This window comes from Moschus berezovskii, chromosome 17, assembly GCF_049115385.1.
Source record: "Moschus berezovskii isolate FMDL1 chromosome 17, NW_MosBer_1.0, whole genome shotgun sequence".
NCBI lineage: Eukaryota > Metazoa > Chordata > Mammalia > Artiodactyla > Moschidae > Moschus > Moschus berezovskii.
This window is the reverse complement of record NC_142476.1, coordinates 31,032,058-31,058,269: the sequence shown is the minus strand read 5'-3', so window position 1 is coordinate 31,058,269 and position 26,212 is coordinate 31,032,058. Positions and strand designations below refer to the sequence as shown.

The window sequence follows — 26,212 nt, the reverse complement described above, 5'->3', positions numbered from 1 at the left end:
TGGACTATTAGTGAAAACACAGGACATCCTTAAGATTTCATTAAAATGAAATATGTGCCCAGTTTGAACAAGGAGTTGCTCAACAACATTCTAAAGTGATTTAAAATACTTGAAAGAGTAAACACCTTTGTGACTCAGCTGGTAAAGAATCTGCCCACAATGCAGGAAACCTGGGTTCGATCCCTGGGTTGGGAAGATCCCCTGGAAAAGGGAAGGGCTAACTCTAGTATTCTGGCCTGGAGAATTCCATGGACTGTACACCATGGGGTCCCAAAGAGTCGGACATGACTGAGCGGCTTACTTTCACTTCACTTCAAAATTTTCAGGCCCATTCAATGTAACTGCTATCCAAATTGTAATTTTTAAAATCTATTCACTAAAATCAATTATAGAAAATCGTCCGAGAAGGGTGTGTGTATGTGAAAGCAAGATTAACCGTTTTTTCAATAACATTCCCTCAGTGTGTCTAAGTTTAGATATTTGCAGATTTTCCACATCTGCAAATACGGTACACAGAAGTGAAACAAATGGATTTGTCATGCTTTCTTATTCAGTAAACTAAGCGCAGAAAAACCCTGTATCAAATGCAGTATATCAAGTCATGCTCAGAATCAAAGTGAAAATAATGGATCACAACTGAAAATTACAGTTCTGTCTTTAATCAAACTATCTGTTCATTTCTCTCTGTCCATAAGACTAACAACGTCTCTGAACAGTGTTGCTGAAGTAGAGCCTTTATACGAAATCAGCAGTAATACTGTTTGCTGTGTACATTTTGTAAACGGAAATCAACCCTAGTAAGCCTGTAAATCCGATTTCGTACACTCAACAAGTGACTTTTAAAACCTAAAGCTGGTAAACTGCCTTCCCAAGTAACTTGAAACTAAAATTTTCCCCAGGGAAAGGTGACACCTGCGACTATGTCTTGTCAACCCTGCAAAGGGACACTTGGAAAGGTACGGCGAAGGCAGGAGTCGATCAAAAAGGCTGCGGGAAAACTGCGCAACAGCCCGGGGCTGAGGACCGAAACTTCTCCTCCAACCCCGTTTCACTCCGCCTTTCCCAGCGACTCTGTGATGGGGGCCAGGCCGGGCGCCTCTAGCGAGCAGGCAACAGTTGCCAGGAGCAGCAGGACTGAGGGCCGGCAATTTGCCCAGCCACTTGTCCCTTCTCCGTCTTCCCTCCCTCCCTCCCCGAAGGCCGAGGACAGCGACGCCTCCTCGCTCTTCTCCTCCTCTTTGGTGCCTTCAGCCAGGAGGCGGGAGTGACCCGCGGCAGCTGACCCAGCACAGGCACTGCCTCTCCCACAGCCCTCGGAACACACCATGGGCCCAGAGGCGGGTTTGCAGCACAGCAGCGACGACGCAGGCGGCAGCCCCGGCGACGCTCAACTGCCTCCCTGACCGCCGACACCACCGCCCTACACCCCGAAAAACGATCGCCACCAACGGCACGAGACTGAAGGGCACCGCAAAACACCTTCGCGATCGACTCAAGCTACGTCAACAACTATGGCAGGCGAGGGGCGGCGGGCGGAGCCGGAGAAGGAAAGCTGGGCGCTGTACGTCACGCCCAGGGCCCCGCTCCGCGACGGAAGGCCCCGGCTCGCCCCTCACAATGGCGGCAGCAGTGACGTACCTGCGTACGGAACTCCTACGCCGTCGCGCCACGGCCGGCGGGAAGTGAGGTTCTCGGAAGAGCCGCCCGAAGTGTACGGCGACTTCGAGCCCCGGGCGGCCAAAGAAAAGGCCCGGGTGGGAAGACAGATTCCGCTAGAAGGGTTCCGGCCCGATTCGGCGAAAGAGGAAGTGAGAGAAAGCGCCTATTACCTTCGGTCTCGGCAGCGAAGGCAGCCCCGACTCCGCGAAGCCGAGGAGATGCAGACGCGGAGAGCTGCTCGCCTCCAGCAGCAGCCGCACTCGCCGCCGCCTCCGATGCGACCGTCTCCGGTTACGACCAGAAGGGGATTACGGGACTCCCATTCATCCGAAGGTGAGACAGTCTGAGGTAACAGCGTTAGCCGCGAGTCGGGGAGGGAGTGCCGCGGGCGGGCACGCGCGAGGGGTGTGCGCGCCTTGGGCGGGCGTGCGCCTGCCTTGAGCTCATCCCCTCCGAGCTTCTCCGGGATGGACCTGGGCCCCCACCCCGGGCCGCCCCGTCGGCTGGCGGGAAAGTGGCAGGGTGGGGGCGCCGGAAGGAAAGGCGGTCGTGCGTAGTGACCTGAGCAGAGTCGAGGAGCCGCGTGCTTCCCTGGGCATCAGTTTAGAGGTGTCAGGATTGCCTGTTTCCTGCAGGCCTGCACGTCGGGGCGGCGAGTTAGGCAGAAGGCAGGACACTGACTCACTCAGAGTTCAGTTTCACATCGGTTCTCTCTACCCTGCGGATGTTTCTGCCAAAGCCACTTCCATTTCCTCCTTTAACTCCGAGACCAGAAGTCCTTCAACGAGAATTTTGGTCCTCATCTAACCTTCCAGTCTTTCCCCGTCACTATCCAGGAGGGGAGAAAGGAAGGGGAATTTAGTGAGTGGCCGTTTTGAGGACTAGCGTAGTTAATGAATTGATTTGAAATCCTACCCACATGTTTACACTGAAATGGGGTCAAGGCAGTCATCCTGAACCTGAAGCTTCCCAGTTTGTGATCAACTTGAACTGATCTCTCTTTCTCTACTGTGGTGGTCTCTGCCAGAAATTCGCATGTTGGGAACCGTCAGTGTAACCTCAGTAGTTAAGTAGTAGCGTGACAAAGCAAGACTTTCATTAATTTTCATCTAAATGGGCCACAGGGTTACTGACAAACTGATTGTGTAGTTTTAGGTAAGTCACAGATGAATCAACGGCCACACTGCCCCTTCTTCCCCGTCTAACACTGAGTCACAGATGGAGTTTCATGTTGGCTCCAGGTAGGGCACCTACGAGGTAAAACCAAAGGGTTTGAATCATAATGGGATTACATAGTTGGTGATAGACCATTGGTGGATATGATGAAGAGGAGCTGGATTTTCAGTTTAGAGCTGAGTAATAGACTGCACAATACCTGCTGAAGCCAGAAGTGCTGACACAGTAGAAGTGTTGATTTTTTGGGGAATTATGTTAAAGATATATGAGTTACTACTGGAAGTAGCAATTCAAGACCGTTTAACCCCTATACATGTTTTATCTCTCTTTTAAGATTATAAACTTCTGAAGACAAAGATCCTACATATATATTTGAGGGACCATGTTATACTTCAGTGTTTATGTTCTTTCTGTATCTCCAGTAGCTAGAAGAATGCTTTGGAAGACAAAGGAAATAGGCTAAGTTGTATTGACTCTCCCACACAGGCCAATGCAATTGTATAAGCTAGGTTTTTTTTTTTTTTTAACGCACAAAGGATTTACTTCTATTTTTAGTAAATCTATGAGAATCTACACGTTTTTCATTCTTCCTCTTTAGCCCATCTTTTGAATTTTCTAGAGTAATATTTCTATATTTTTTTGTAAAGCATCATTGGTGAGTAGTTTATTTTTATGTTGTCCAGAAAGAGTAGTTCTTACTAGTTCCCAAGTTTTGGTAAACCTAATTTTTTATTGTTTCAGTTCAGTTCAGTCGCTCAGTCGTGTCCGACTCTCCTCGACCCCATGAATCACAGCACGCCAGGCCTCCCTGTCCATCACCAACTCCCGGAGTACACTCAAACTCATGTCCACAGAGTCGGTGATGCCATCCAGCCATCTCATTCTCGGTTGTCCCTGTCTCCTCCCACCCCCAACCTTTCCCAGCATCAGAGTCTTTTCCAGTGAGTCAACTCATTGCATGAGGTGGCCAAAGTATTGCAGTTTCAGCTTTAGCATCAGTCCTTCCAATCAACACCCAGGATTGATCTCGTTTAGAATGGACTGGCTGGATCTCCTGGCAGTACAAGGGACTCTCAGGAGTCTTCTCCAACACCACAGTTCAAAAGCATCAATTCTTCGGCAATCAGCTTTCTTCACAGTCCAACTCTCACATCCATACATGACCACGGGAAAAACCATAGCCTTGACTAGACGGACCTTTGTTGGCAAAGTAATGTCTCTGCTTTTTAATATACTATCAAGGTTGGTCATAACTTTCCTTCCAAGGAGTAAGCGTCTTTTAATTTCATGGCTACAATCAGCATCTGCAGTGATTTTGGAGCCCAAAAAAATAAAGTCTGACACTGTTTCCACTGTTTCCCCATCTATTTCCCATGAAGTGATGGGACCAGATGCCATGATCTTTGTTTTCTGAATGTTGAGCTTCAAGCCAACCTTTTCACTCTCCTCTTTCACTTTCATCAAGAGGCTTTTGAGTTCCTCTTCACTTTCTGCCATAAGGGTACTGTCATCTGCATATCTGAGGTTATTGATATTTCTTCCAGCAATCTTGATTCCAGCTGGTGCTTCTTCCAACCCAGCGTTCCTCATGATGTATTCTGCATATAAGTTAAATAAGCAAGGTGACAATATACAGCCTTGACGTCCTCCTTTTCCTATTTGGAACCAGTCTGTTGTTCCATGTCCAGTTCTGACTGTTGCTTCCTGACCTGCATACAGGTTTCTCAAGAGGCAGGTCAGGTGGTCTGGGATTCCCATCTCTTTCAGAATGTTCCACAGTTTATTGTGATCCACACAGTCAAAGGCTTTGGCATAGTCAATGAAGCAGAAATAGATATTTTTCTGGAACTCTCTTGCTTTCTCCATGATCCAGCGGATGTTGGCAATTTGATCCTTTTCTAAAACCTGCTTGAACATCCGGGAGTTCACGGTTCACATATTGCTGAAGCCTGGCTTGGAGAATTTTGAGCATGACTTTACTAGCGTGTGAGATGAGTGCAACTGTGTGGTAGTTGGAGCATTCTTTGGCATTGCCTTTCTTTGGGATTGGAATGAAGACTGACCTTTTCCAGTCCTGTGGCCACTGCTGAGTTTTCCAAATTTGCTGGCATATTGAGTGCAGCACTTTCATAGCATCATCTTTCAAGATTTGAAATAGCTCAACTGTAATTCCATCACCTCCACTAGCTTTGTTCGTAGTGATGCTATCTAAGGCCCACTTGACTTCACATTCCAAGATGTCTGGCTCTAGGTCAGTGATCACATTATCGTGACTATCTTGGTCGTGAAGATCATTTTTGTACAGTTCTGTGTATTCTTGCCACCTCTTCTTAATATCTTCTGCTTCTGTTAGGTCCATACCATTTCTGTCCTTTATTTTTTTGTTGCTTAGTGTCCCCTAAGTCGTGTCTGACTCTTTTTGCCACCTTATGGACTGAAACCCACTAGGCTCTTGTGTCCATGGGATTACCCAGGCAAGAATACTGGAATGGGTTGCTGTTTGTTTCTCTAGGGGATCTTCCCTACCCAAGGGTCAAACCCGAATCTCCTGCATTAGCAGGCAGATTCTTTACCACTGAGTCACCAGGGAACCCCTTAATTACATTTCTGAAGGGATTGAAACTGAGTGGGTCCCTGTGAGTCTCCCCATTGTTTGGAGGCAGTACACCAGCCATTATGACCTTCTCTGAGTTCCAAAGGGCAGGTTCCAACAGTTGCTAATCAAGGGAAGAACAACCAAGAAGTCTCCTGATGCAAGATTAAAAGGCCCAGATTAATCATCAGGATTAGGAGACTGACCACCTGAGATGAGAGTAAGGAAGTGCAAACCCTGCTCACACCCTTATCTTGTCAGACATCCCACCTTTGACCCACTTATAAAAACACTCATGAAGTCCTCTGAGGATGGGACACAGTTTTTCAAGGCAGAAGCTATATACATAATCTCTACTCACTTTGCATATTCTGAATTTTACAATTGTTATGTCTATTCTTTAGAGGATGAACCACCTTCACAAACTGTTTTAAGCCAAACGGTCACAAAGAAAGCTATCAGGAGAACACAAGAGACTCCAGGTAAGAAGAGTTGAGTTTGTTTTTTCCTAACCTATCAGCTTTTTTTATGTATAGATTATAGCCTTTAATTATTGGGTTATTGGATTATTGGGTCAATCAGGGGTCCCAAATCATACCTCATTCAAAGTTTCAGTGAATCTTATTTTTAGGTTGTTAAATTGAATTAAGCAATAGTAGCATGTGTCAAGAAAAGACAGGGTGCATACTTGAATACCTTCTAAGTACCGTATACTTGGTATATGTTAATTCATTCACATAACTATGCAGGATAGATGTACCCACTTTTTTGGTGAGGAAACTGGAGCTCAGAGTAGCTGACTTTTCTCTTAAGATTACTTGCTATGTAACTGAGCCAAATTCAGACCTAGGCTTGTCTTCTCCAAAGCTCCTTCACTTGCCCCAAGTACCTTACTGTCACTCTCCTGTGGAATAATTAGTTGTTCAGTAAAGCTTGTTAAGTCTTGAATGAATAAATGAGTCACGTAAAATGGATTAAATGACCTGCATAGTAAAATCATGACACAATATAATCAATCTCAATTTGATATTATATTTTATTAAATCTAAGATCTCATCAATGGCAAGCCACTCCAGTACTATTGCCTAGAAAATCCCATGGATGGAGGAGCCTGGTAGGCTGCAGTCCGTGGGGTCGCTAAGGGTCGGACATGACTGAGCGGCTTCACTTTCACACATTGGAGAAGGAAATGGCAACCCACTCCAGTGTTCTTGCCTGGAGAATCCCAGGGACGGGGGAGCCTGGTGGGCTGCCGTCTATGGGGTCACACAGAGTTGGACAGGACTGAAGTGACTTAGCAGCAAGATCTCATCAGTTGTAAGATACATCTTCTTCTTGGGCTTCCCTGATAGCTCAGTTAGAGAATCTGCCTGCAATGCAGGAGACCCCGGTTTGATTCCTGGGTCAGGAACATCCACTGGAGAAGGGATAGGCTACCCACTCCAGTATTCTTGGATTTCCCTGTGGCTCAGCTGGTAAAGAATCTGCCTACAATGCAGGAGTCCTGGGTTCTAACCCTGGTTTGGGAAGATCCCCTGGAGAAGGGAAAGGCTACCCACTCCAGTATTCTGGCCTAGAAAATTCCATGGACTGTATAGTCCATTGGGTCACGAAGAGTCGAACACAACTGAGTGACTTTCACTTTGACTTAGGAGGAAGAAATGCTGCCAGTTAAGGCTAATGTGTCCTAGATTGTATAATACATCCCAGTTTTTGAGATGTTAAAGTGTAGAACTGTTTGCACCTTAGTATCAAGTGGCATTAGGCTACATTTGGTAGTACCCATTTTGAAACCTATTTTGAAAAGCAAGGGAAAGGATTCAGTTCAGTTATTAATGCATAGTATCCTTTGATTTTTAGTTCTGTTTATTTTCAGTTTGCTTTTCTTGATATTAGGAAATCCACAAAAATAATGACTGTAGCTATTGAAACTGATCATCTGTGCCTTTTTTTTTAACTCAAATCCTGACTTAACTTCCTTACCCATTGCTGCTAATAAGATTATGCTTTGTAGTTTAAACTATTCTGTTTAGAATAAATATCTGGTTGAGGATCAATTCCAAATAACACACCCTTTATGCTTAATTCTTTGAACAGCCTATGTTCCTGTGTTAAGATTAGAAACTATTTTAGAAAAATGCTTTGAGTGATAGGCTCTATAATCACATTTTTCAGGCCATTTGGGAAAACTATATTCTTGAAATTTTATTTACAGTAGATTCAATTACATGACACTTATGCCTGGAAAAACAAGTTTCTCATTTTTAAAATCTACAGCAAAAATAAATAAAATCTACAATAAATTTATAAAATTTATGGGGTTAAGTAAATTGATTTAATGAAGACTGTTGAGCACCAGCCTATAGACCATACAGACCATTATAAAACTATTCTACAATAGAATGTCTCGTACAGTCTTTTGGAGTTCACATTAAGCTTGTATTTTAGGACTTCTATTGAGGTACATGGTTGCATAATGTTGTGCAAAGAGCACTGGACCTTGGTCATATCAGCTAGCCATGTTGACCCTCAGGCCTTTATCTGTATGACTTAACCTGGCCTAATTCACAAGCTAACTGCAAAAGTGAAATAGTACTTGCAAAATCACTTAGTATACACTAAAACATACGGATATAAGGTGGGGTTTTTTTCTTCACAGCACTTTGCAGGCAGTATGAAGTTCATAAAATTTTGCTTAAGCATTTCTTTTTCTGAGAAAGCTCATGCTATGGTTGATAATGGAAAAGACAAAACATTTCCCCATGTAGATGGTAGATTGATGGAACTCATGCACATATTATCTGGAATATACTGTGCTCAATATAACTAAACATAAAGATATGTGCATTTTGGGGAGATTTGAGATACTCTGGGTTCTTTTACTATAAAAGGTACTTTTAAAAATCATACTATATCTAGTAGTTGTCTTGCTCCTCTGTCATTCCTCTTAAAAAAGGAGAATGTTTGGGAAAGTCATTAAGTGAATGCTTGTAAAGTACTGAATATTCACTGGAAGGACTGATGATGAAGTTGAAACTCCAGTACTTTGGCTACCTGATGTGAAGAACTGACTTATTGGAAAAGACCCTGATGCTGGGAAGGATTGAAGGCAGGGGGAGAATTGAATGGCAGAAGATGACATGGTTGGATGGCATCACCGACTCGATGGACATGGGTTTGGGTGAACTCTGGGAGTTAGTGATGGATTGGGAAGCCTGGAGTGCTGCAGTCCACGGGGTCATAAAGAGTAGGACACAACTGAGTGACTGAACTGAACTGAAAGTCTGTCTAGCAGAGGAATTAGTTAAACAGGAGACAGTTTGATGGAAAACTACTTTAAGTGCAAGTTTAAGATAGGCCCCTCCTTGTTTGAGGGAATATTAATTGGTACAACCACTATGGAAAACACTTGGAGGTTCCTGAAAACTAAAAACAGTTGCCATATAATCCTCCAATCACACTCCTGGGCATGTATCAGGAGAAAACTCTTAATTCAGAAATATACATGCACCCACAGGTTCTTAGCAGCGCTATTTACAATAGCCAAGACATGGAAGCCACCTAAATGTCCATCAACAGATGAATGGAATAAAGAAGTGAAAGTGGTATATGTGTGTGTGTGTGTATATGTGTATGTATGTGTATGTATATGTGTACACACACGTGCAAAATGGAATAATAGTCTTAAAAATGAATGAAATACTGCCATTTGCAGCAACATAGTGCTGTGATTCATGGGGTCGCAAGGAGTGGGACAGGACTGAGAGACTGAACTGAACTGAGAAGGACCTCGATGTTATCATATTAAAGTGAAATAAGTCAGAAAGAGAAAGCCAAATATATAGTATCACTTGTATATAGAATCTAAAATATGATACAAAGAAACTTATTTACAAAACGGAAACAGATTCACAGACTTAGAGATTCACAGACTTCACAGGGGCAAGAGGGTCAGTTCAGTTCAGTTCAGTCGCTCAGTCGTGTCCGACTCTCCGCGACCCCATGAATCACAGCACGCCAGGCCTCCCTGTCCATCACCAACTCCCGGAGTACACTCAAACTCATGTCCACAGAGTCGGTGATGCCATCCAGCCATCTCATTCTCCGTCGTCCCCTTCTCCTCCCGCCCCCAACCTTTCCCAGCATCAGAGTCTTTTCCAGTGAGTCAACTCGTCTCATGAGGTGGCCAAAGTATTGGAGTTTCAGCTTTAGCATCAGTCCCTCCAATGAACATCCAGGATTGATCTCCTTTAGAATGGACTGGTTGGATCTCCTTGCAGTATAAGGGACTCTCAAGAGTCTTCTCCAACACCACAGTTCAAAAGCATCGATTCTTCGGCGATCAGCTTTCTTCACAGTCCAACTCTCACATCCAAGAGGGTAGAGGAGGAATAAGTTAGGAGTTTGGGATTAGCAGACATAAACTAACAACAAAATTCTACAGTATAACGTAGGAAACTATATTCAATATTCTGTAATAAACCATAATGGAAAAGAATATGAAAAAGAATATATATATGTATATATATGTAGAACTGAACCACATTACTGTACACCAGAAACTGTTAATAATACAACATTGTAAATCAACTATACTTCAGTTAAAAAAAATATATAGGCTCTTCCTCCTTCTTGTAGAATCACAGACTTTCAATTCAACTTTGGTGTTCAAAATTGTGCTGTAATTGTATATAGGACCACTGGTGTGGTCTGACAAAACTTTATCCAAAAATGTCGTTGAAAATGATGACCAAGGGACTTCCCTGGTGGCTCAGCTGATTAAGAATCCACCTGCACTGTGGGAGACCTGGGTTCGATCCCTGGGTTGGGAAGAACCCCTGCAGAAGGGAACGGCTACCCACTTCAGTATTCTGGCCTGGAGAATTCCATGGACTACAGTCCATGGGGTAGCAAAAACATAGGTGAGTGACTTTCACACACACACACACACCAAGGGATCACTTTCTAAAACATCCTAGTAAAGACAGCCACATCATTTGTCATCCTGTTTTGGAAGTCATGAAAATGTTGATTGTATTAGTCTAGAGTAGCTTACTGTTTGAAGTTTCAGAATTGCATTATTTTCGCATTAAAATAGCGATTAGGTTGTTCTGTCAGTTTCGTTCATATATACCTATATAACTTCTTCTATGGCCAGATTCATTCATGAAACTAATTTCATAACCTAAAAATATAGTAGGAAAATTTTAGTAATTTTTCTTAACGTTAAGTATTTTTAGTAGTTATGGTTTCTAGTTAAATAATTATTGTTAAATATTTTTAATGCCTTCTGTTTTAACATGAGGACTTCCCTGGTGGCTCAGGAGTAAAGAATCTGCCTGTCAATGCAGGAGTCACAGGTTCGACCCCTGGATCAGGAATATCCCTTGGAGAAGGAAATGGCAGCCCAATATAGTATTCCTGCCTGGAAAATCCCGTGAACACAGGAGCCTGGTGCGCTCCATCCAGTCCATGGGGTTGCAGAAAAGTCAGACATGACCGAGTGACTAAACAACATTTTGTCATGAACATTTGATTCTCTGACTGCTGTAATTACAGCATTCATTCATTCTCCAGATCCAGATGTTTATTGAGCACCTACTTTATACTAGGTATACTTTATGCCGTTGCTAGATTCTGGGGATGCAGTGGTGAGCAAGAGCAGCCAACAAGGGAAGGAGATTGCTACTGAAGAAGAATCCTTGTTATTTTATTCTCTGATATCCCTCTCTGCTATTCTCTCTCCTTCAACCCCTCTTACATAGGGCTATGTATTTGGTAGGGCGTACAAGAAAAGCTTAAATGAAAAGATGGGGGTCTGAAATAGTAATTGATATCTGTAGATTAAAGTTGAGTTTTAGGTTTTAATTAAACCTGCAAAGGATGGGAATATAGAGGAAAAAAAGAGGAAAGTCATTGTAATAATAAGAGTAACGGACATATGTGATATTTCTTTTTATGTAAGTTCTAAATACATGCTGTGTAGAATGCTAACTAGCAACTGATACATTGCGTAGAACCTTAGAGCTGGAAGATTTAGGAGAGTCATGTATTCAGGGTTTCTATCAGTGTGGGTATCCCTCTGTTAACATCCATTCATGCACTGTTGATCATCTGCAGTGATGTGGAAATCACTCCCTCACCATCAGTTCTGTTTTGGAGACAACACTAATAATTTGGTTGCTTTTGTTTTTACCATTGAACTAAAAGCTACTTTGCTGTAAATTTCTCTTGATCTTAATTCTGCCTTTCGAGCTACATAAAATCAACTTAATTCTTTCTCTACATCTCTGTCTTTAAGATGTACAAAAACATGCTCAATAAGTATTTTTAGAGCAAATAAATGGATATCCCTTCAGGATTTCTCTTCTTGATACTGTGAAGAGGAAATGTGGTTAAGTCAGTTTTGTGAGAACAAACATAGGCAGCCAGTATAATGGAGAGGGGTCAGTGATGGCTGGTTCAGAGTATGGTTTTTGCACTTCTCACGCAGAGCCAAACGTACTGCTTTTTTTATAGATACAAATGAAGCTAAGTGTAATATAATCCAAATTTAAATATAGATTGGGTTTTATATTATGTTGTACGAGGCTCTTTGAGGACATACACCTTGGATTTCTAGGCTGACATTAATTTATTATTTAATGGGATTGGCTTCCTCATTAACCCTGTGCCATTGAACTATTGACAGTCTGAAACAAATTATGGCTAACATTTAACATTTATTTATTTATTTATTTTTTAAATTTTTATTGGAGGCTAATTATTTTACAACATATTTTTTTAAATTAGAGTTTGTATTTGCTGAAACACACAAGGTTAAATAATTGGAGGGAGTGTATTAACTCTTAGGAAGTTAACCCTCACATCAAAGTTTGACGTAAATAATCCAGTGAGGGTATGCCACAATGGAATAGATGATTGAGTTGGTGCTACGGTACAGATTTTGGTTCTTAATTGAGAAATTTAGAAGTTTTATTTGATACTCCTTTCTTTTTATACAAATATGGTCTGGTGAGAAAAACTGCCAAATTTTACATCAAGCCCATGTATTTTTTATGGCAGCAAACCTTTCTCTAGTTCACTATTGTATTCCCATACTTAGCATAATGGAGAGCTCATAAGAAAACTTTGCTGACTAAATAGGTGATTGTATAATCTAATATCTTAGACATTTTATATATGTATTTTATTGTTTTCTCTTCACATGTTAGTGATGAGTGAAGATCCTGTAATCAGCCTGTGTAGACCCCCTCTAAGAAGCTCAAGATCTGGTAAGAGATTGTTTTGTCTGTTGGTTCAGCTTTCTCATATTTTTAAATAGGGTATTTAACATGTATTTATATGGTTCGAAATTCAAAATTTCTGTAAATATACGATGGAAGGGCTCCCAGCTCCCTTCGTTGTTTGTCCACCCAGTTTCCTTAAGCAACCAGTGTTGTCAGTTTCTTAGGTAGTCTTCCAGAGATATTTTATGGAGATAAAAGGGAATTCATGTATAAATCATCTTTTCCTCTCTTTTTTAACCCACATTTTAGCCCAATAATTACTCTTTTCTGTACCTTCTTACTGTTTATTTTTACTTAAAATCTATTGAGACATCCTTTCACATAAGTGTATAAAATAATTTCTTCATTCTTTTTTAGAGGTTGTGTCCTTGTATGTTGCTATGATTCTTTTTGTTAGCAAAATGGTTTTAAATTAATGTCAGGGACTTTTTATTCTTCCCAGTATAATGCTAATAAAAAATTGAAGACTGAGGCTTTGTGGCTCAGGGCTATAAATTTTTCCTGCCTTAACTGCATTTCTTCCCTGTGGCTCAGCTGGTAAAGAATTCGCCTTCTATGCAGGAGACCTGGGTTTGATCCCTGGGATGGAAAGATCCACTGGAGAAGGGAAAGACTACCCACTCCAGTATCCTGCCTGGAGAATTACATGGACTGTATAGGCCATGGAGTCACAAAGAGTCGGATATGACTGAACCACTTTGACTTTAAGACCTTAGAAGAGTATTGCCCTTAAATTGATTTCATGACTATGAAGGAAAACTAGGAATGTCATTCCAAGAGATCTACTTCTACTTCATTTTTAGAGTTTCCCAGCCCATAAGGGTGCTTTATTGTGGGAACTAAAAAGGAAACATTTAACTTCACATGAGGTTTCTACTCAGTTATTCTCTTTTAAAAGAGTTAGGTTGATTTTTTTTTTTTTTTTTCTGATAGATGACTGTCCTTTAAGTGATAAAAATCTGTTAAGGTTTTGATGATGAACCTGTGGTAAAGAAGCATATGATGCATTTCCTTTTAAGCACTAATCATTTTATTGCTATCTCTCTTGCAGATTCGGCACACAAAACAAATGGAAATACTAAAATGAGTGAATTAGGTTTGTTTATATCTAATTTTTATAGGTTCTCTTTGAGATTTCTAATTATCAGTGGAATACAGGAGTACTTTCGTTTGGTCACTGGCTTGAAAATATTACTTTGTTGATTATTTCAGCGTGAGGAACACAGTCTTTATGACCAGTAGTCTTGGTTTTTATTCTCTGAAATTATGTCCTTTGTTATATTATTGTTTAAGTTCACGTAAGAAAATGTCATAACCTATATTTTAGTTTTTATTAGCAGTTGTTAACACTATCGCGAGAAAAGAGATAGCAACTTAGCAATTAAGTTTTTTCTTGATTTAGAAAGTGAACTGGAAATGTTTCTGTAGTAGATTGTGTCCTTTGCCATGTTTATAGTTTATATTCTTTTCAGGATTTGCCTTGATATAGGAATTGAGCTACCAAGATCTGTGGCTTTAAGTGAACTTAACATTGATTGTGGTTGGACTTAGTCTTAAGTTACAAATTTTCTAAACTGGGAGATGAGTCAAAGGAGAGAAGCTTCATTTTTATTTATAAATAGTTGCAGCTTGGTTTAAATTTGTCTTCCACTTAAGCTCACTTTTTTTTAGAGACTTCAGAATTTATAGTGTCTGGGCACTGAAAATGATCCTTGTCGTATGCAACTTATCGTGTACTTTTACCCACCAGTTTCTCAAATGCTCTATGTAAAAAGTTAAAAAAGAATTTTTTTTTAAGTCATAGAGTCTTAAATAGAAGCAAACTTGGGGCTGAAATAATCTAGCACTTTTATGTTCTTTCTATGCTAGATTTGTACTTTTATAATAAAAACTAACTTTACAAAAAGTACTTTCCAGCTTAAAGGAAATTTCTGTGAGATCAATAAAGAATGACACCCCTTTTCTTTCCCTAATAGTAGTGCTAGTAAATCTTGAAATGTATAAAATGGCTGTTCATGGCACTTGAACGTTTGTGATGTTTCCAGACTATTCTGTATTCTCTTCTTGCTGCTCCACTCTTTTGTTCTCCAAAGCATGATTGGCGTTGAATAGTCTTAAAAGGCACCTTTCTTAAAGGTATCTATGGCGGGGATCCCCAGAATACAGCCTCTGAGTGAAATCTGACCTGTGGTCTTGTTTTTATACAGCCTGTAACCTAAGAAAAATTTTTACATTTTGTGGAGTAAATATATATATATGTATACACACATATGACAGAGACCTTATGTGGCTAGAGAAGCCTAAATATTTACTATTTGGCTCTTGACGGAGAAAGTTTACCCATCTCTAATTACATTAATGGCAGACCTAAAGACAGCAAATCACCTAAATTATCATTGGTTCTAAGAATAAATTCAGAGAGTTAAATAACTGCCTGGACGTAGATTTATGTCCACACATAGATTTAACATTCCATGCTAGGTTTTACTGATAACACAAAAAGGAGACACAGTGACTCCTGTCTTCTCTTTGAAAAAGCATGATTGTCTCACTTTTGAATATTCATGCCTTTGTCCCCAGACACAACACAATTATGAAGTTTGTATTTCCTTTAATACCCTACACACCTCACACCAACACATTCCATAAATCTCTTGGAATAAGAAGGCCTATAGTAGAAATATCCTGGGACTTTGTAAGTGAACAGAAATTGATACAGATAATGGTTGATGTCCATCAGAGGAGGTGGTTTTAAGTGATCTGTTCTTTATAACAAACAGAAAGACCTTATACTTCTGAAAGTACCTTTTCTTATTAATGGTTGAAATTGTTAGAAAAGTGACACCTCCTTAATAGCACATTTAATTATTGTCATTTGTCTAAAAGCCACAGCCTTTGTAATTTTTTTAAATAACCTTTTTTTGGTTAGGGTATTATTGCTCCAAATATTATTTTAATATCTTGAAAGTTTTCGCATGTGTGTAGGAAAGAGTAATCGTTTTTTAAAAAAAAAATTTTTTAATGCTTTAACTTCCCCCATGTAGCAGCCAAGAAGTTTAGAATAAAGGAAGCTGAATGACAAAAGAGGGAAATGAAACTAAAAGCTATATAGTCATAGATACTGCTGATTCGTCATCAGATTGTATTTGGATATTTATCTATACATTCTTTGCAGCTAGGTAAAAAGATTGTTATAAGTATTAAAGTGGTGGTATATGTATATGGTCGAGAAGAGCCCTACTCTGTGGAAGAGGTCAGGAAGGTTTAATGGCGATGGCATTTGAATTTTGAAGGATGCAGAACAGGCAAAATGAGAAGGAAAGTTATAAATACTACAGTTTGTCTTGTAATAGAATGTCACTCTTTTACGTTTAGAATTCAGGCAATATGAGAAACTCCTTTACGTTAGAAACAACACTTACATTAACTGCAGCTCCTTGAACTATCTTATGGTAAATGATTTTCAGAATCACATTCTCAGTTGGTAAACTTGAGTTTCTAGAGTGAGAACTATGTTTTAAAATGTGTATACAACCAGGACAAAAGCCTATTACAGTGAATAGTACTTGTCAACTATATAAAATGTATTATTATTTAAGGTGTCTTAGTTCATAAAATACTACTGGATTATAAGGCACAAAATAATACTGTTTTTTTGTTCTTAGTGATGTTACCATGATAGCCTTGCCTGACAAGTTATTATTTATGTCTTATATAGTGCTGATAAATATTTACTGTTAGGAACATGGAATTCTAAAGAAAGGATTTTTAGACCCTATATTAAAAGTCTTAAAAGTGTTCAAAAATAGATTAAATCCATGATTTATTTATTACTTCATATTAAAAGTATTAAAAGTAAGTGCAGAACTCCCTTATAGAAGCTGATTTAGAAATACTTCTAAATCCTCCATTATGCTAATTAAAACTAATTGACATAACTAACATAAACAGAAAAAAGGGAGATTGAATTGTAGGCAACCTGGTATAGGAAGGATTGATTATTAATTTGCTCTAGACAATTGACATAGATTTGCAAAAGTATTGTGGAAATACATTTTATCAGGATGAAAAAAGAGGGATTACTGTACTATTTGTTTTTTCTGATAGTTGGGTGAATGAATGTAAATTTTCAACATACTTTTCTTTCCATTAATACAGATTCAAAAATTAGTTCAGCCTTAAATTTTGCTACAACAAATAATTTTTGAACTATATAAAACATAATGCCCTAATATAAATGTGATTTTAGCAAAGCTACTGTATTACATTTAGGTATTGTTGGAACCTCTCATTTTAGAAAGAATTCACTTTTCAGCTTTCCCCCCATTCATTCATTTACTCAAAAAATTATTGAGGGAGACTTTTTAAAAAGGTTCCACATGTAAGGAGCTTGGAAGTCACCACTTTAGCCTAATAACAAGTCAGAAACTGACAACTGAAAAATCAATAACTCTTCTTAGATCCATAAGAGAGGAAATGACACTGGTCAAATCACTGCTCCCAAGGTTGGAGAAATGGGCAAATATAGGAAGTCATAGCTTGCTGGAGCCAAGACTCAAAAGTGGGAGCCTCTGCGGGAGGTAGTGCTGAGTAGGAAAACCTGAACTGCAGTTAATGAATTGTGGGATGTTCTGTGTGGACAAGTCTGAAGAGTTTAAAATTTCAAGAGGACCTAGTCTAAGGCGGGCCCCTGCTGTGTTGTGAAATTTACCTCCAGAGGCTCAGCCAGGCTCACATTAAAAAAAAAAACAAAAACCCTTCATACTTCTGCAAGGTAGAGGGAGAAAGGCAGCATTCTGAAATATGCCAGGGTATTCTGTTCTTAACAAGACAAGCCCTCAAGGAAATCTTGTTAACTGGAACCTGTCTGTCTAGTCAAGGCTATGGTTTTCCAGTGGTCATGTATGGATGTGAGAGTTGGACTATGAAGAAAGCTGAGCACAGAAGAATTGATGCTTTTGAACTGTGGTGCTGGAGAAGACTCTTGAGAGTCCCTTGGACTGCAAGGAGATCCAGCCAGTTCATCCTAAAGGAGATCAGTCCTGGGTGTTCATTGGAAGGACTGATGATGAAGCTGAAACTCCAATCCTTTGGCCACCTGATGCGAAGAGCTGACTCATTTCAAAAGACCCTGATGCTGGGAAAGATTGAGGGCAGGAGGAGAAGGGGACGACAGAGGATGAGATGATTGGATGGCATCACTGACTGAATGGACATGAGTTTGGGTGGACTCTGGGAGTTGGTGATGGACAGGGAGGCCTGGCGTGCTGCGGTTCACAGGGTCCCGAAGAGTCAGACACGACTGAGCAACTGAACTAAACCGAACTGAACCTACTATATCAAAGCCCAGCTGACTTGAGAGATGGGAAATACCCAACTCCAGACCATTCTGAGCATTCTATTCCACCTAAACAGGAAAGGGAAAAACTTTAAACTGTTGTGAAGTTCATGGTCTTGAGGCATAAGCTTATTAAAAAGTGGACACCTAGAGCTGTAAGATACTTCCCTTCTCCCAGGATACTGCCCCTCCCTCAACACCTTACCACCACTTTACTAAAGACCTATTTACAGCAGTGTTCTTTTTACCCAGTACATCCAAGAAAAAATTTATAAAACATGACAAAGTGCAAAAAAGCAGTTTGAAAAGATAGAGCAATCAATACCAGATATGGCATGGATGTTAGAATTATCAGATCAGGAATTTAAAACAACTATGATTAATATGCTCCAGACTCTAGTGGATAAAGTAGACTGCATGCAAGAACAGATGAACAATGTCAGCAAAAAAGTAGAAATCCTAAGAAAGAATCAAAAAGAAATGCTGCAGATTAAAAAAAACACTGTAGCCGAAATGAAGAATTTTGATGGGCTTCTTGGAGTGGACATGGCTTAAACTCTGTAGCAATAGAATATCGATAGAATTCTCAAAGAAATGATAATATATGACATGATTTATTAGCTAGTGCTATGATGATAATCATACAGCAATATACAAATGTATCAAATCAACACATTATATACCTTACACATAACACAATGTTAAATATCAGTTCTATCTCAATTTAAAAAGCGAATCCTTGAAAACCAAAAAGCAAAGAGAACAATGACTAAATAATACAGAATATCGTAGACTGTGCAACAGCTACAAAAGGTGTAATGTATGCATACTGTGAATAACAGAAAGAGAAGAAAGGAACAGAGGAAATGTTTGAAATATTAATGACTGTGTGCACGTGTGCTCAGTTGCATCTGACTCCTTGTTACCCCATGAACTATAGCCTGCCAGGCTCCTCTGTCCTTGGGATTTAGGCAAGAATACTCGAGTGGGTTGCCATTTCTTCCTCCAGGGTATCTTCCTGGTCCACAGGATTGAACCTGCATCTACTGCCTCTCCTGCATTGCCAGGTGGATTCTTTACCACTCGAGCCACCTGGGAAGCCCAGTAATGACTAAGAATTTCCCAAGTTAATGTCAAAAACTAAACTCAGATCCAGTAATCTCACAAACACCAAGAAAGATAAATGCCAAAAATAAAAATACACTTAGGCATATCTTTGTTAAGCCAGAGACAGTCAAAATAAAAAAAGAAACCTAAACAAAGCCTGAGGAAGACAACACATGACCTGTAAAGGAATAAAGGTCAGAATTGCATCTAACAGAAAGCATGCAAGCAAGAAGAGATCAGAGTAAAAGATTTAGAGTGTTCAAAGAAAAAAATCCACCAACCTGGAATATTGTACCCTGCACACCTATCCTTCAAAGGTGAAGCCTCTGCCCAAGTTAACTAAGAAAAAAAGGAAAGAAGGAAAAAAATGAAGGGGAATAAAAGGTAGGATGCAAGTTACTAATATCAAGAATTAAAGAGGGGACACTGTATATCCTATGGAAATTAAAAGGATAACATGGAAATATTATGAACAACTTTATGCCCACCAATTTGATAACCTAGATGAGATGTAACTGATTCCTTGAAAGATATAATCTGCCAAAACTCACTCAAAATGAAATAGGTGATCAGAATAGCTCTATATCTCTTAAATAAATTGAATCAACAGTTAATAACCTTCCAAAATAGAAAGCATGAGGCCCAAGTGAGTTTCTTAGTGAATTCTATCAAACATTTAAGGAAGAAATTATGCCATTTCTGTACCATCTCTTGGAGGATGGAAGCAGAGGAAATACTTTCTAACTCATTCTGTGAGGCCAGCATTATGCTAATACCAAAACAGACAAAAACATTAGAAAAAACTATAGACCACCAGCATCAGAAACACAGCAGCGTGAAACATCTACTTTGTCTCTCCCCTTCACTGTATAACCAGTGAAAAATCCACAGCTTAACAAAGGTGTCTCTGCTCAAAACAACAGGTTGCTGGAGAATTCCACACATCTGTGCATCTACAGGTGGGTGAATTATAACCCTTAGTGAAAGGGGAATTGTGGTAATAGTGGCAATGGGCTGCAATTTGGGTCCTTTGATGGGAACAGCAGAGCCCAGAGACAGAGAACCCAGAAACAGCAAGAAAGGCTGTACACATGACTCAAATGAACCAACCAGACCGGCACCCAAGGCCACAAGTAACTGGTCAATGGCAGCAGTGGGGCCTGGGACCGCAAATCGACAGCCACCAAGGTGCCCACACCCACATCACCCCCCATTCACAGTGGCAGAGCCTGCGAACCTTATAACAGACAAAAGGTAGAGTTGCCTGTGCGACTCCAGTCCCTCTGCCCCTCCATCGTCTTCCCCCATGGTGGAGCTTGTGTCTCAGGGGATCCCAGATGCAAGGAAAGAGCCCGCCATCCTGGTGATAACAAAGGCTCTAGCACAAGCAAGGAGCTATGACCCTGGTGGCACAAAAAAGCACAACAAAGGCACCGTCACACCTCTTACAGAGAAGGGGGAGTCTGTAAAATGCCATTCAGATAGATGTAACCAGTGGCAGCTTAGGTAAGAAAAACAAAACTCATGTGATAGTGCCACCAACTGGAAAACAAAGGAGTCTAACTTCTAACCTATCATTTAATATCAAATGTGCTGACAGAGGAACAGTTTATCATCAAACAACACGAAGAACCACAATAACAGTATACCACAAAAAGAAAATGACAGTTCTCCAGAAACAGAAAGTCATGAAATACTGTAATCTGACTGTTAGAGAATTAAAAAGTTATCTTGAAGATACTCAAAGGTATAATAAAGATATAATACTCAAAGATATAATAAAACTCAGTTTAGTGAGCTCAGTGATAAAACTAATGGGCAGAAGGAATACATTACCAAGATATTAAAATTCTATAACAAATTCTGGAGCTAAAGAACACAATAAAAAAGATGAAGAATTCGTTAGAATGAAAACAGACCACATGAAGAGAGTTCTGTTCAGTCGCTCAGTCATGTCCGACTCTTTGCAACCCCATGGACTGCAGCACACCAGGCCTCCCTGTCCATCACCAACTCCCGGAGCTTGCTCAAACTCATGTCTATCACATCGATGATGCCATCCAACCATCTCATCCTCTGTCATCCCCTTCTCCCACCTTCAATCTTTCCCAGCATCAGGGTCTTTTCAAATGAGTCAGTTCTTTGCATCATGTGGCCAAAGTATTGGAGTTTCAGCTTCAGCATCAGTTCTTCCAATGAATATTCAGGACTGATTTCCTTTAAGATGGACTGGTTCGATTGCCTTGCAGTCCAAGGGACTCTCAAGAGTCTTCTACAATACTACAGTTCCAAAGCATCAATTCTTTGGCGCTCAGCTTTCTTTACAGTCCAGTTCTCACATCCATACATACAACTGGAAAAACCACAGCTTTGACTCAACAGACCTTTGTCGGCAAAGTAATGTCAAAGTAATGAAGAGAGAGGTAGTGACGTCTGGATAGAAATCTAGAAATAATACAAGTAGATGAGAAAAGAGAAATAAGATGTTTTAAAAATGAAGGAGTCCTAAATACTTGAAATTCAATGACAGTATTTTAAAGACAGCCAGTAAAAAAATGGTGACCTACAAAGAAACCCTCATTAGGCTACTGGTGAATTTCTCAGCAGAAACCCCACAGGCCAAGAAGGAATAGAAGGACATTTTCAAAATACTGAAAAATAGAAACTGTCACACAAGAATACTCTATCCACCAAAGTTACCATTCAGATATAGAGGAGAAAAAGACTCTCCCAGACAAAAACTGAAGGAGTTCATCAACACTAAACATGCTTTGCGAAATATATTGAAAGGGGCTCTTCAACCAGAAACAAAGTGGCTAAAATGTGCAAAACTTTGAACAAGGTGTTAAGTAGAGCCAGAAAATTACAACTATCTATCAAAAAAGGTTTTTAAACTGTCTGTTATCGCATAAAGATTAAAGGGAGAAAAAAGCAGAATAATAAATAGAGCTATTTCACTTTGATAACAAACTCACAACTTAAAAAGGGATAATTTAAGACAACAAAAACATAAAAGGAGAAGAGGAAAAGGACAGAACTTGTATAGATGAATGGAGATAAGATGCTATCAGGAGAAAGTGGACTATTTTAACTGAGATATTTCATACGAAACAGGATAAATATTAAGCAGAGACATAAAACATGAGAGGAACCTGTGGAAATTTTCTTGGAAAATCACCAAACCAAAATGGCAACAGAAATACAAAGAGAAACAATGAAGATATAGATCAACCAGAAAAAAAAAAAAAAGATATAATAGTAGTACTGTCCTTATCAACCAGTAATCACCATAAATATAAATGGATTGTACTCACCAGTCAAAAGACACAGAGTGGCTGGATGGGTTGAAAAACAAGTACATGTTGCCTCTAGACGTCAGCTCTAAAGACAAACATAGGCTAGAAGTAAAGGCATGGAAGATAATACATGAAGCAAATAGCAGCCAAAACAAAGCTGGTATCTCCATACTCATATCTGAAAAAATAGACTTCACACCAAAAAAGGTAGCACGATGTAAAAATGAACAGTATATAGTAATGAGACAGCCCATCAAGAAGACACTACAATGATTATCATATTTGCATCTAACATAGGCACACCAAAGTATATTGAAGCAATTGTTAGCAGAACTAAAGGGAGAAAGTGACAGCAACATAATAATAGGGCATTTTAACACCTCATTTTCATCAATGAGTAGATCTTTCAGATGAAAGTCAAGAAGGAAACACTGACTTTAAATGAAACATTAGACCAGATTGATTTGATAGATTTTTAAAGAACATTCCATCCAAACGCAGCAGAATATGCTTTCTTCTCAAGTGAACATAGGGCTTTCTCAAGGATAGACAATATGTTGCGGCATAAAACAAGTCTCAGTAAGTTTAAGAAGATTGAAATCATATGCATCCTCTCTGATCACAGTGGAATGAAACTGGAAATCAACTACAAGAAGAAAATTGGAAAAGTCACAAATATGGAAACTGAACAACTATTGGGTAAATGATGAAACAAATACAAAATTTAACAAGTGAGATTACATCAAACTAAAAAACCTCTGCACAGCAAAGGAAACCATCAAGAGAATGAAAAAATGACCTACTGAATGGGAGAAAGTATTTGCAAATGATATATCAAATATGGGGTTAATATACAAAATATATGAAGATCTCATTCAACTCAAAATTTAAAAACCCCAAACAACCTGGTTAAAAATTGGACAGAGGAGCTGAATAGATGTTTTTTTCTAAGAGACATACAGATGGCTAACAGATTCATAACTGATTATTAAGGAAATGCAAATCAAAATCACAGTGAGATATCACCTCACACATGTCAGAATTCTCAAAAAAGGAAAGATAAAGCAAGTGTCGGCAAGGATGTGGAAAAAAGGGACTCTTCATACATTATTGGTGGAAATGTAAATTGATACAGTGACTGGAAGACTATGAAAATTCCTCAAAAAATTAAAAATAGAACTACCATATGATCTAGCTATCCCACTCCTGGTCATTTATCCAAAGAATATGAAGATACTAATCTGAAGTGATATCTGCATCTCCACTTACCTCCGTGATCATCACAGCGTTACTTACAGTATCCAAGATACGGAAACAACCCAAGTGCCTATCAACCGATAAATGTGTAAAGAAGATGTGGTGTATATATATATACATACACACACACATATATATATATAACATATATACAGTGGAATACTACTCAGTAATAAAAAGATGGCATTTTGCCACTTGTGACAATGTGTATGGATCTTGAGGGCATGATGCTAAGTAAGATAAGTCAGAGGAAAGACATACATATGATTTCATTCATATGTAGAATATATATAAAAAGGTAATATTTAAAATAAACGAACAAACCAAACAAAAGTAAGCATGTAGATATAGAGAACAAAGTATTGGTTATCAAAAGGGAAGGAACAGTGGTGAAGGGGAAGTAGGTAAAGGGGGATCAGATATTTGATTGTGCGCACTTTGTAGGGTATATAGATGCAGATATGTAATGCTGTATACATGAAACTTATAGGTCAGTGTTACTTAAATATTTGAAACTGTTTTACAAACTACAGACTAATATTTCTCATGGACACAGACACTAAAAGTACAAGAAGAATACGCTACAACCAAATAGGATTTATCCCAGGTGTTCAAAGCCTGATTTAACATTTGAAAATCAACTCATATAATCTATCACATTAACAGAGTAAAGAAAATCATACAATAATGTCAGCAGATGCAGAAAAAAGCATTTGATAGAGTCCAACACCCACTCATGATAAAAAATTCTCAGTTAGGAATAGAGCTAAACTGTCTCAACTTGATGAAGACTATCTGCTGAAACTACAGCTAACATCATGTATAATGGTAAGGAACTGGAACCTTTTGTACTAACCTCAGGTACAAGGCAAAGATGACTTTGCTCACCACTTTTAAACATCAGGCTGGAAGTTCTAGCTAATGCAGTAAGAGAAAAGGAAATAAAAGTTATAGAGATTGAGAAGGAAGAACTAAAACTGTGTTTATTCACAGATGATATGACTGTCTATGTAGAAAATCCAAAAGAATGGACCAAAAGCCTCCTGGCACTTAGAAGCAGTTATGCAGGTTTGTAGGATACAAGGTTAATACACAAAAGTCAAGCAGTTTCTTACACACCAGCAATGAATGAGATATTTGAAAATTAAACGGTATAATTATTAGCATATCCCACAATGTAATACTTAGATATAAATCTAACAAAATATATACAAGAACTATATTTTAAAAAACTACAAAACTTGATGAGTAAAATAAAAGAATTACTAAGTAAATGGGGAAATGTTCCATGTTTATGGATAGGAGGACCCAATATAGTCAAGATGTCATTTCTTCCCAACTTAATCAGTAGATTCATTGCAACACTGAACAAAATCCCAACAAGTTAACTCATGGATTTCAACAAATCGGTACTAAAGTTTATGTGGAGAAATAAAAGACCCCGAGTAACTAACAGAATATTGGAAGAATAAAGTAGGACAGAACTCCAAGCTAAACTAAACCTAAAGCTACAATAACTGAGACAATATGGTATTGTCAAAAAATATCTTTGAAGTAGAGTACAGAGCCCATAGGTAGAGCCATATATAGTCAACTGATCTTTGACAAAGGAGTGAAGGCAATATAATGGGACAGAGAGTCTTTTCAACAGATGATACTGAAACAACTGGACATCTACATGAAGGAAAAAGAATCTGCACATAGACCTTAACACCTGTCACAAAAATTAACTCAAAATAGATCACAGACCCAAATGTAAGCACAGAGCTGTAAAACTTGTAGATTACATAGAAGAAAACCTAGATGATCTTGGGTTTGGTGATGCCTTTTTAGGTATAAACCAAAAGCAGGATCCATGAGAGAAATAACTGATAGGCTAAATTTTGTTAGAATTAAAAACTTCTGCTCAGCAAAAGACAGTGTCAAGGGAATGAGAAGGTAAGCCATAGATTGGAAGCAAATATTTGCAAATGATGTATTTGAGAAAGTACTGTTATCCAAAATATACAAAGAACTCTCAAAACTCAACAATAAGAAAACAATTTAAAAATGGGTCAAAGACCATAATAGATACCTCAGCAAAGAAGTTAGATGGCAAATAAACATACGTAAAAATGCTCTCCATTGTATGTCATCAGGGAAATGCAATTGAAAACAATGAGATACCACTTCATACACTTAACAACACAAAATGCTGATATGAATGTGTAGCAACAGGAACTCCTCTATTTGTTGCTGGTGGGAATGCAGGGTGGCCCACTTTCAGGTTACTTTTATAGTTTCTTAAAAACTAAACATACTCTTAGTATGCAACCCAGCAATCATACTCCTGGATATTTACCCAAAGGAGTTGAAAACTTAGGTCCACACACAAACCTGTACACATGTGTGTGGCACCTTTTTATTCATAATTGCCAAAACTTAAAAGCAACCAAGGTATCTTTCCATAGGTGAATGGCTAAATAAACATCCAGACAATGGGATAATATTGTATTAA

The 26,212-nt window shown here is 39.1% G+C and overlaps 2 protein-coding genes across 7 annotated transcripts in view; one reads left to right on the top strand and one right to left on the bottom strand.

The window, feature by feature from the left end:
• The window catches only part of LOC129551327 (torsin-1A-interacting protein 2), a 46,357-nt gene extending 44,389 nt beyond the window's left edge, over positions 1 to 1,968 (bottom strand). Inside the window, exon 1 of the mRNA XM_055419175.2 lies at positions 1,830 to 1,968. The gene's annotated coding sequence lies outside the window, so the exon portion shown is untranslated. The remainder of the gene's footprint in view (positions 1 to 1,829) is intronic.
• The window catches only part of TOR1AIP1 (torsin 1A interacting protein 1), a 46,906-nt gene continuing 21,505 nt past the window's right edge, over positions 812 to 26,212 (top strand). Inside the window, exons 1-4 of one of the 6 annotated variants that reach the window (XM_055419166.2) lie at positions 814 to 1,992; positions 5,833 to 5,910; positions 12,643 to 12,702; positions 13,769 to 13,813. In XM_055419166.2, coding sequence (XP_055275141.1) covers positions 1,512 to 1,992; positions 5,833 to 5,910; positions 12,643 to 12,702; positions 13,769 to 13,813 — 664 coding nt within the window. In that variant the 5' untranslated portion in view covers positions 814 to 1,511. Of the gene's footprint in view, positions 1,993 to 5,832; positions 5,911 to 12,642; positions 12,703 to 13,768; positions 13,814 to 26,212 lie in introns of all 6 variants that reach the window. The other 5 variants (XM_055419164.2, XM_055419168.2, XM_055419167.2 and 2 more) reach the window with 5 other exon arrangements.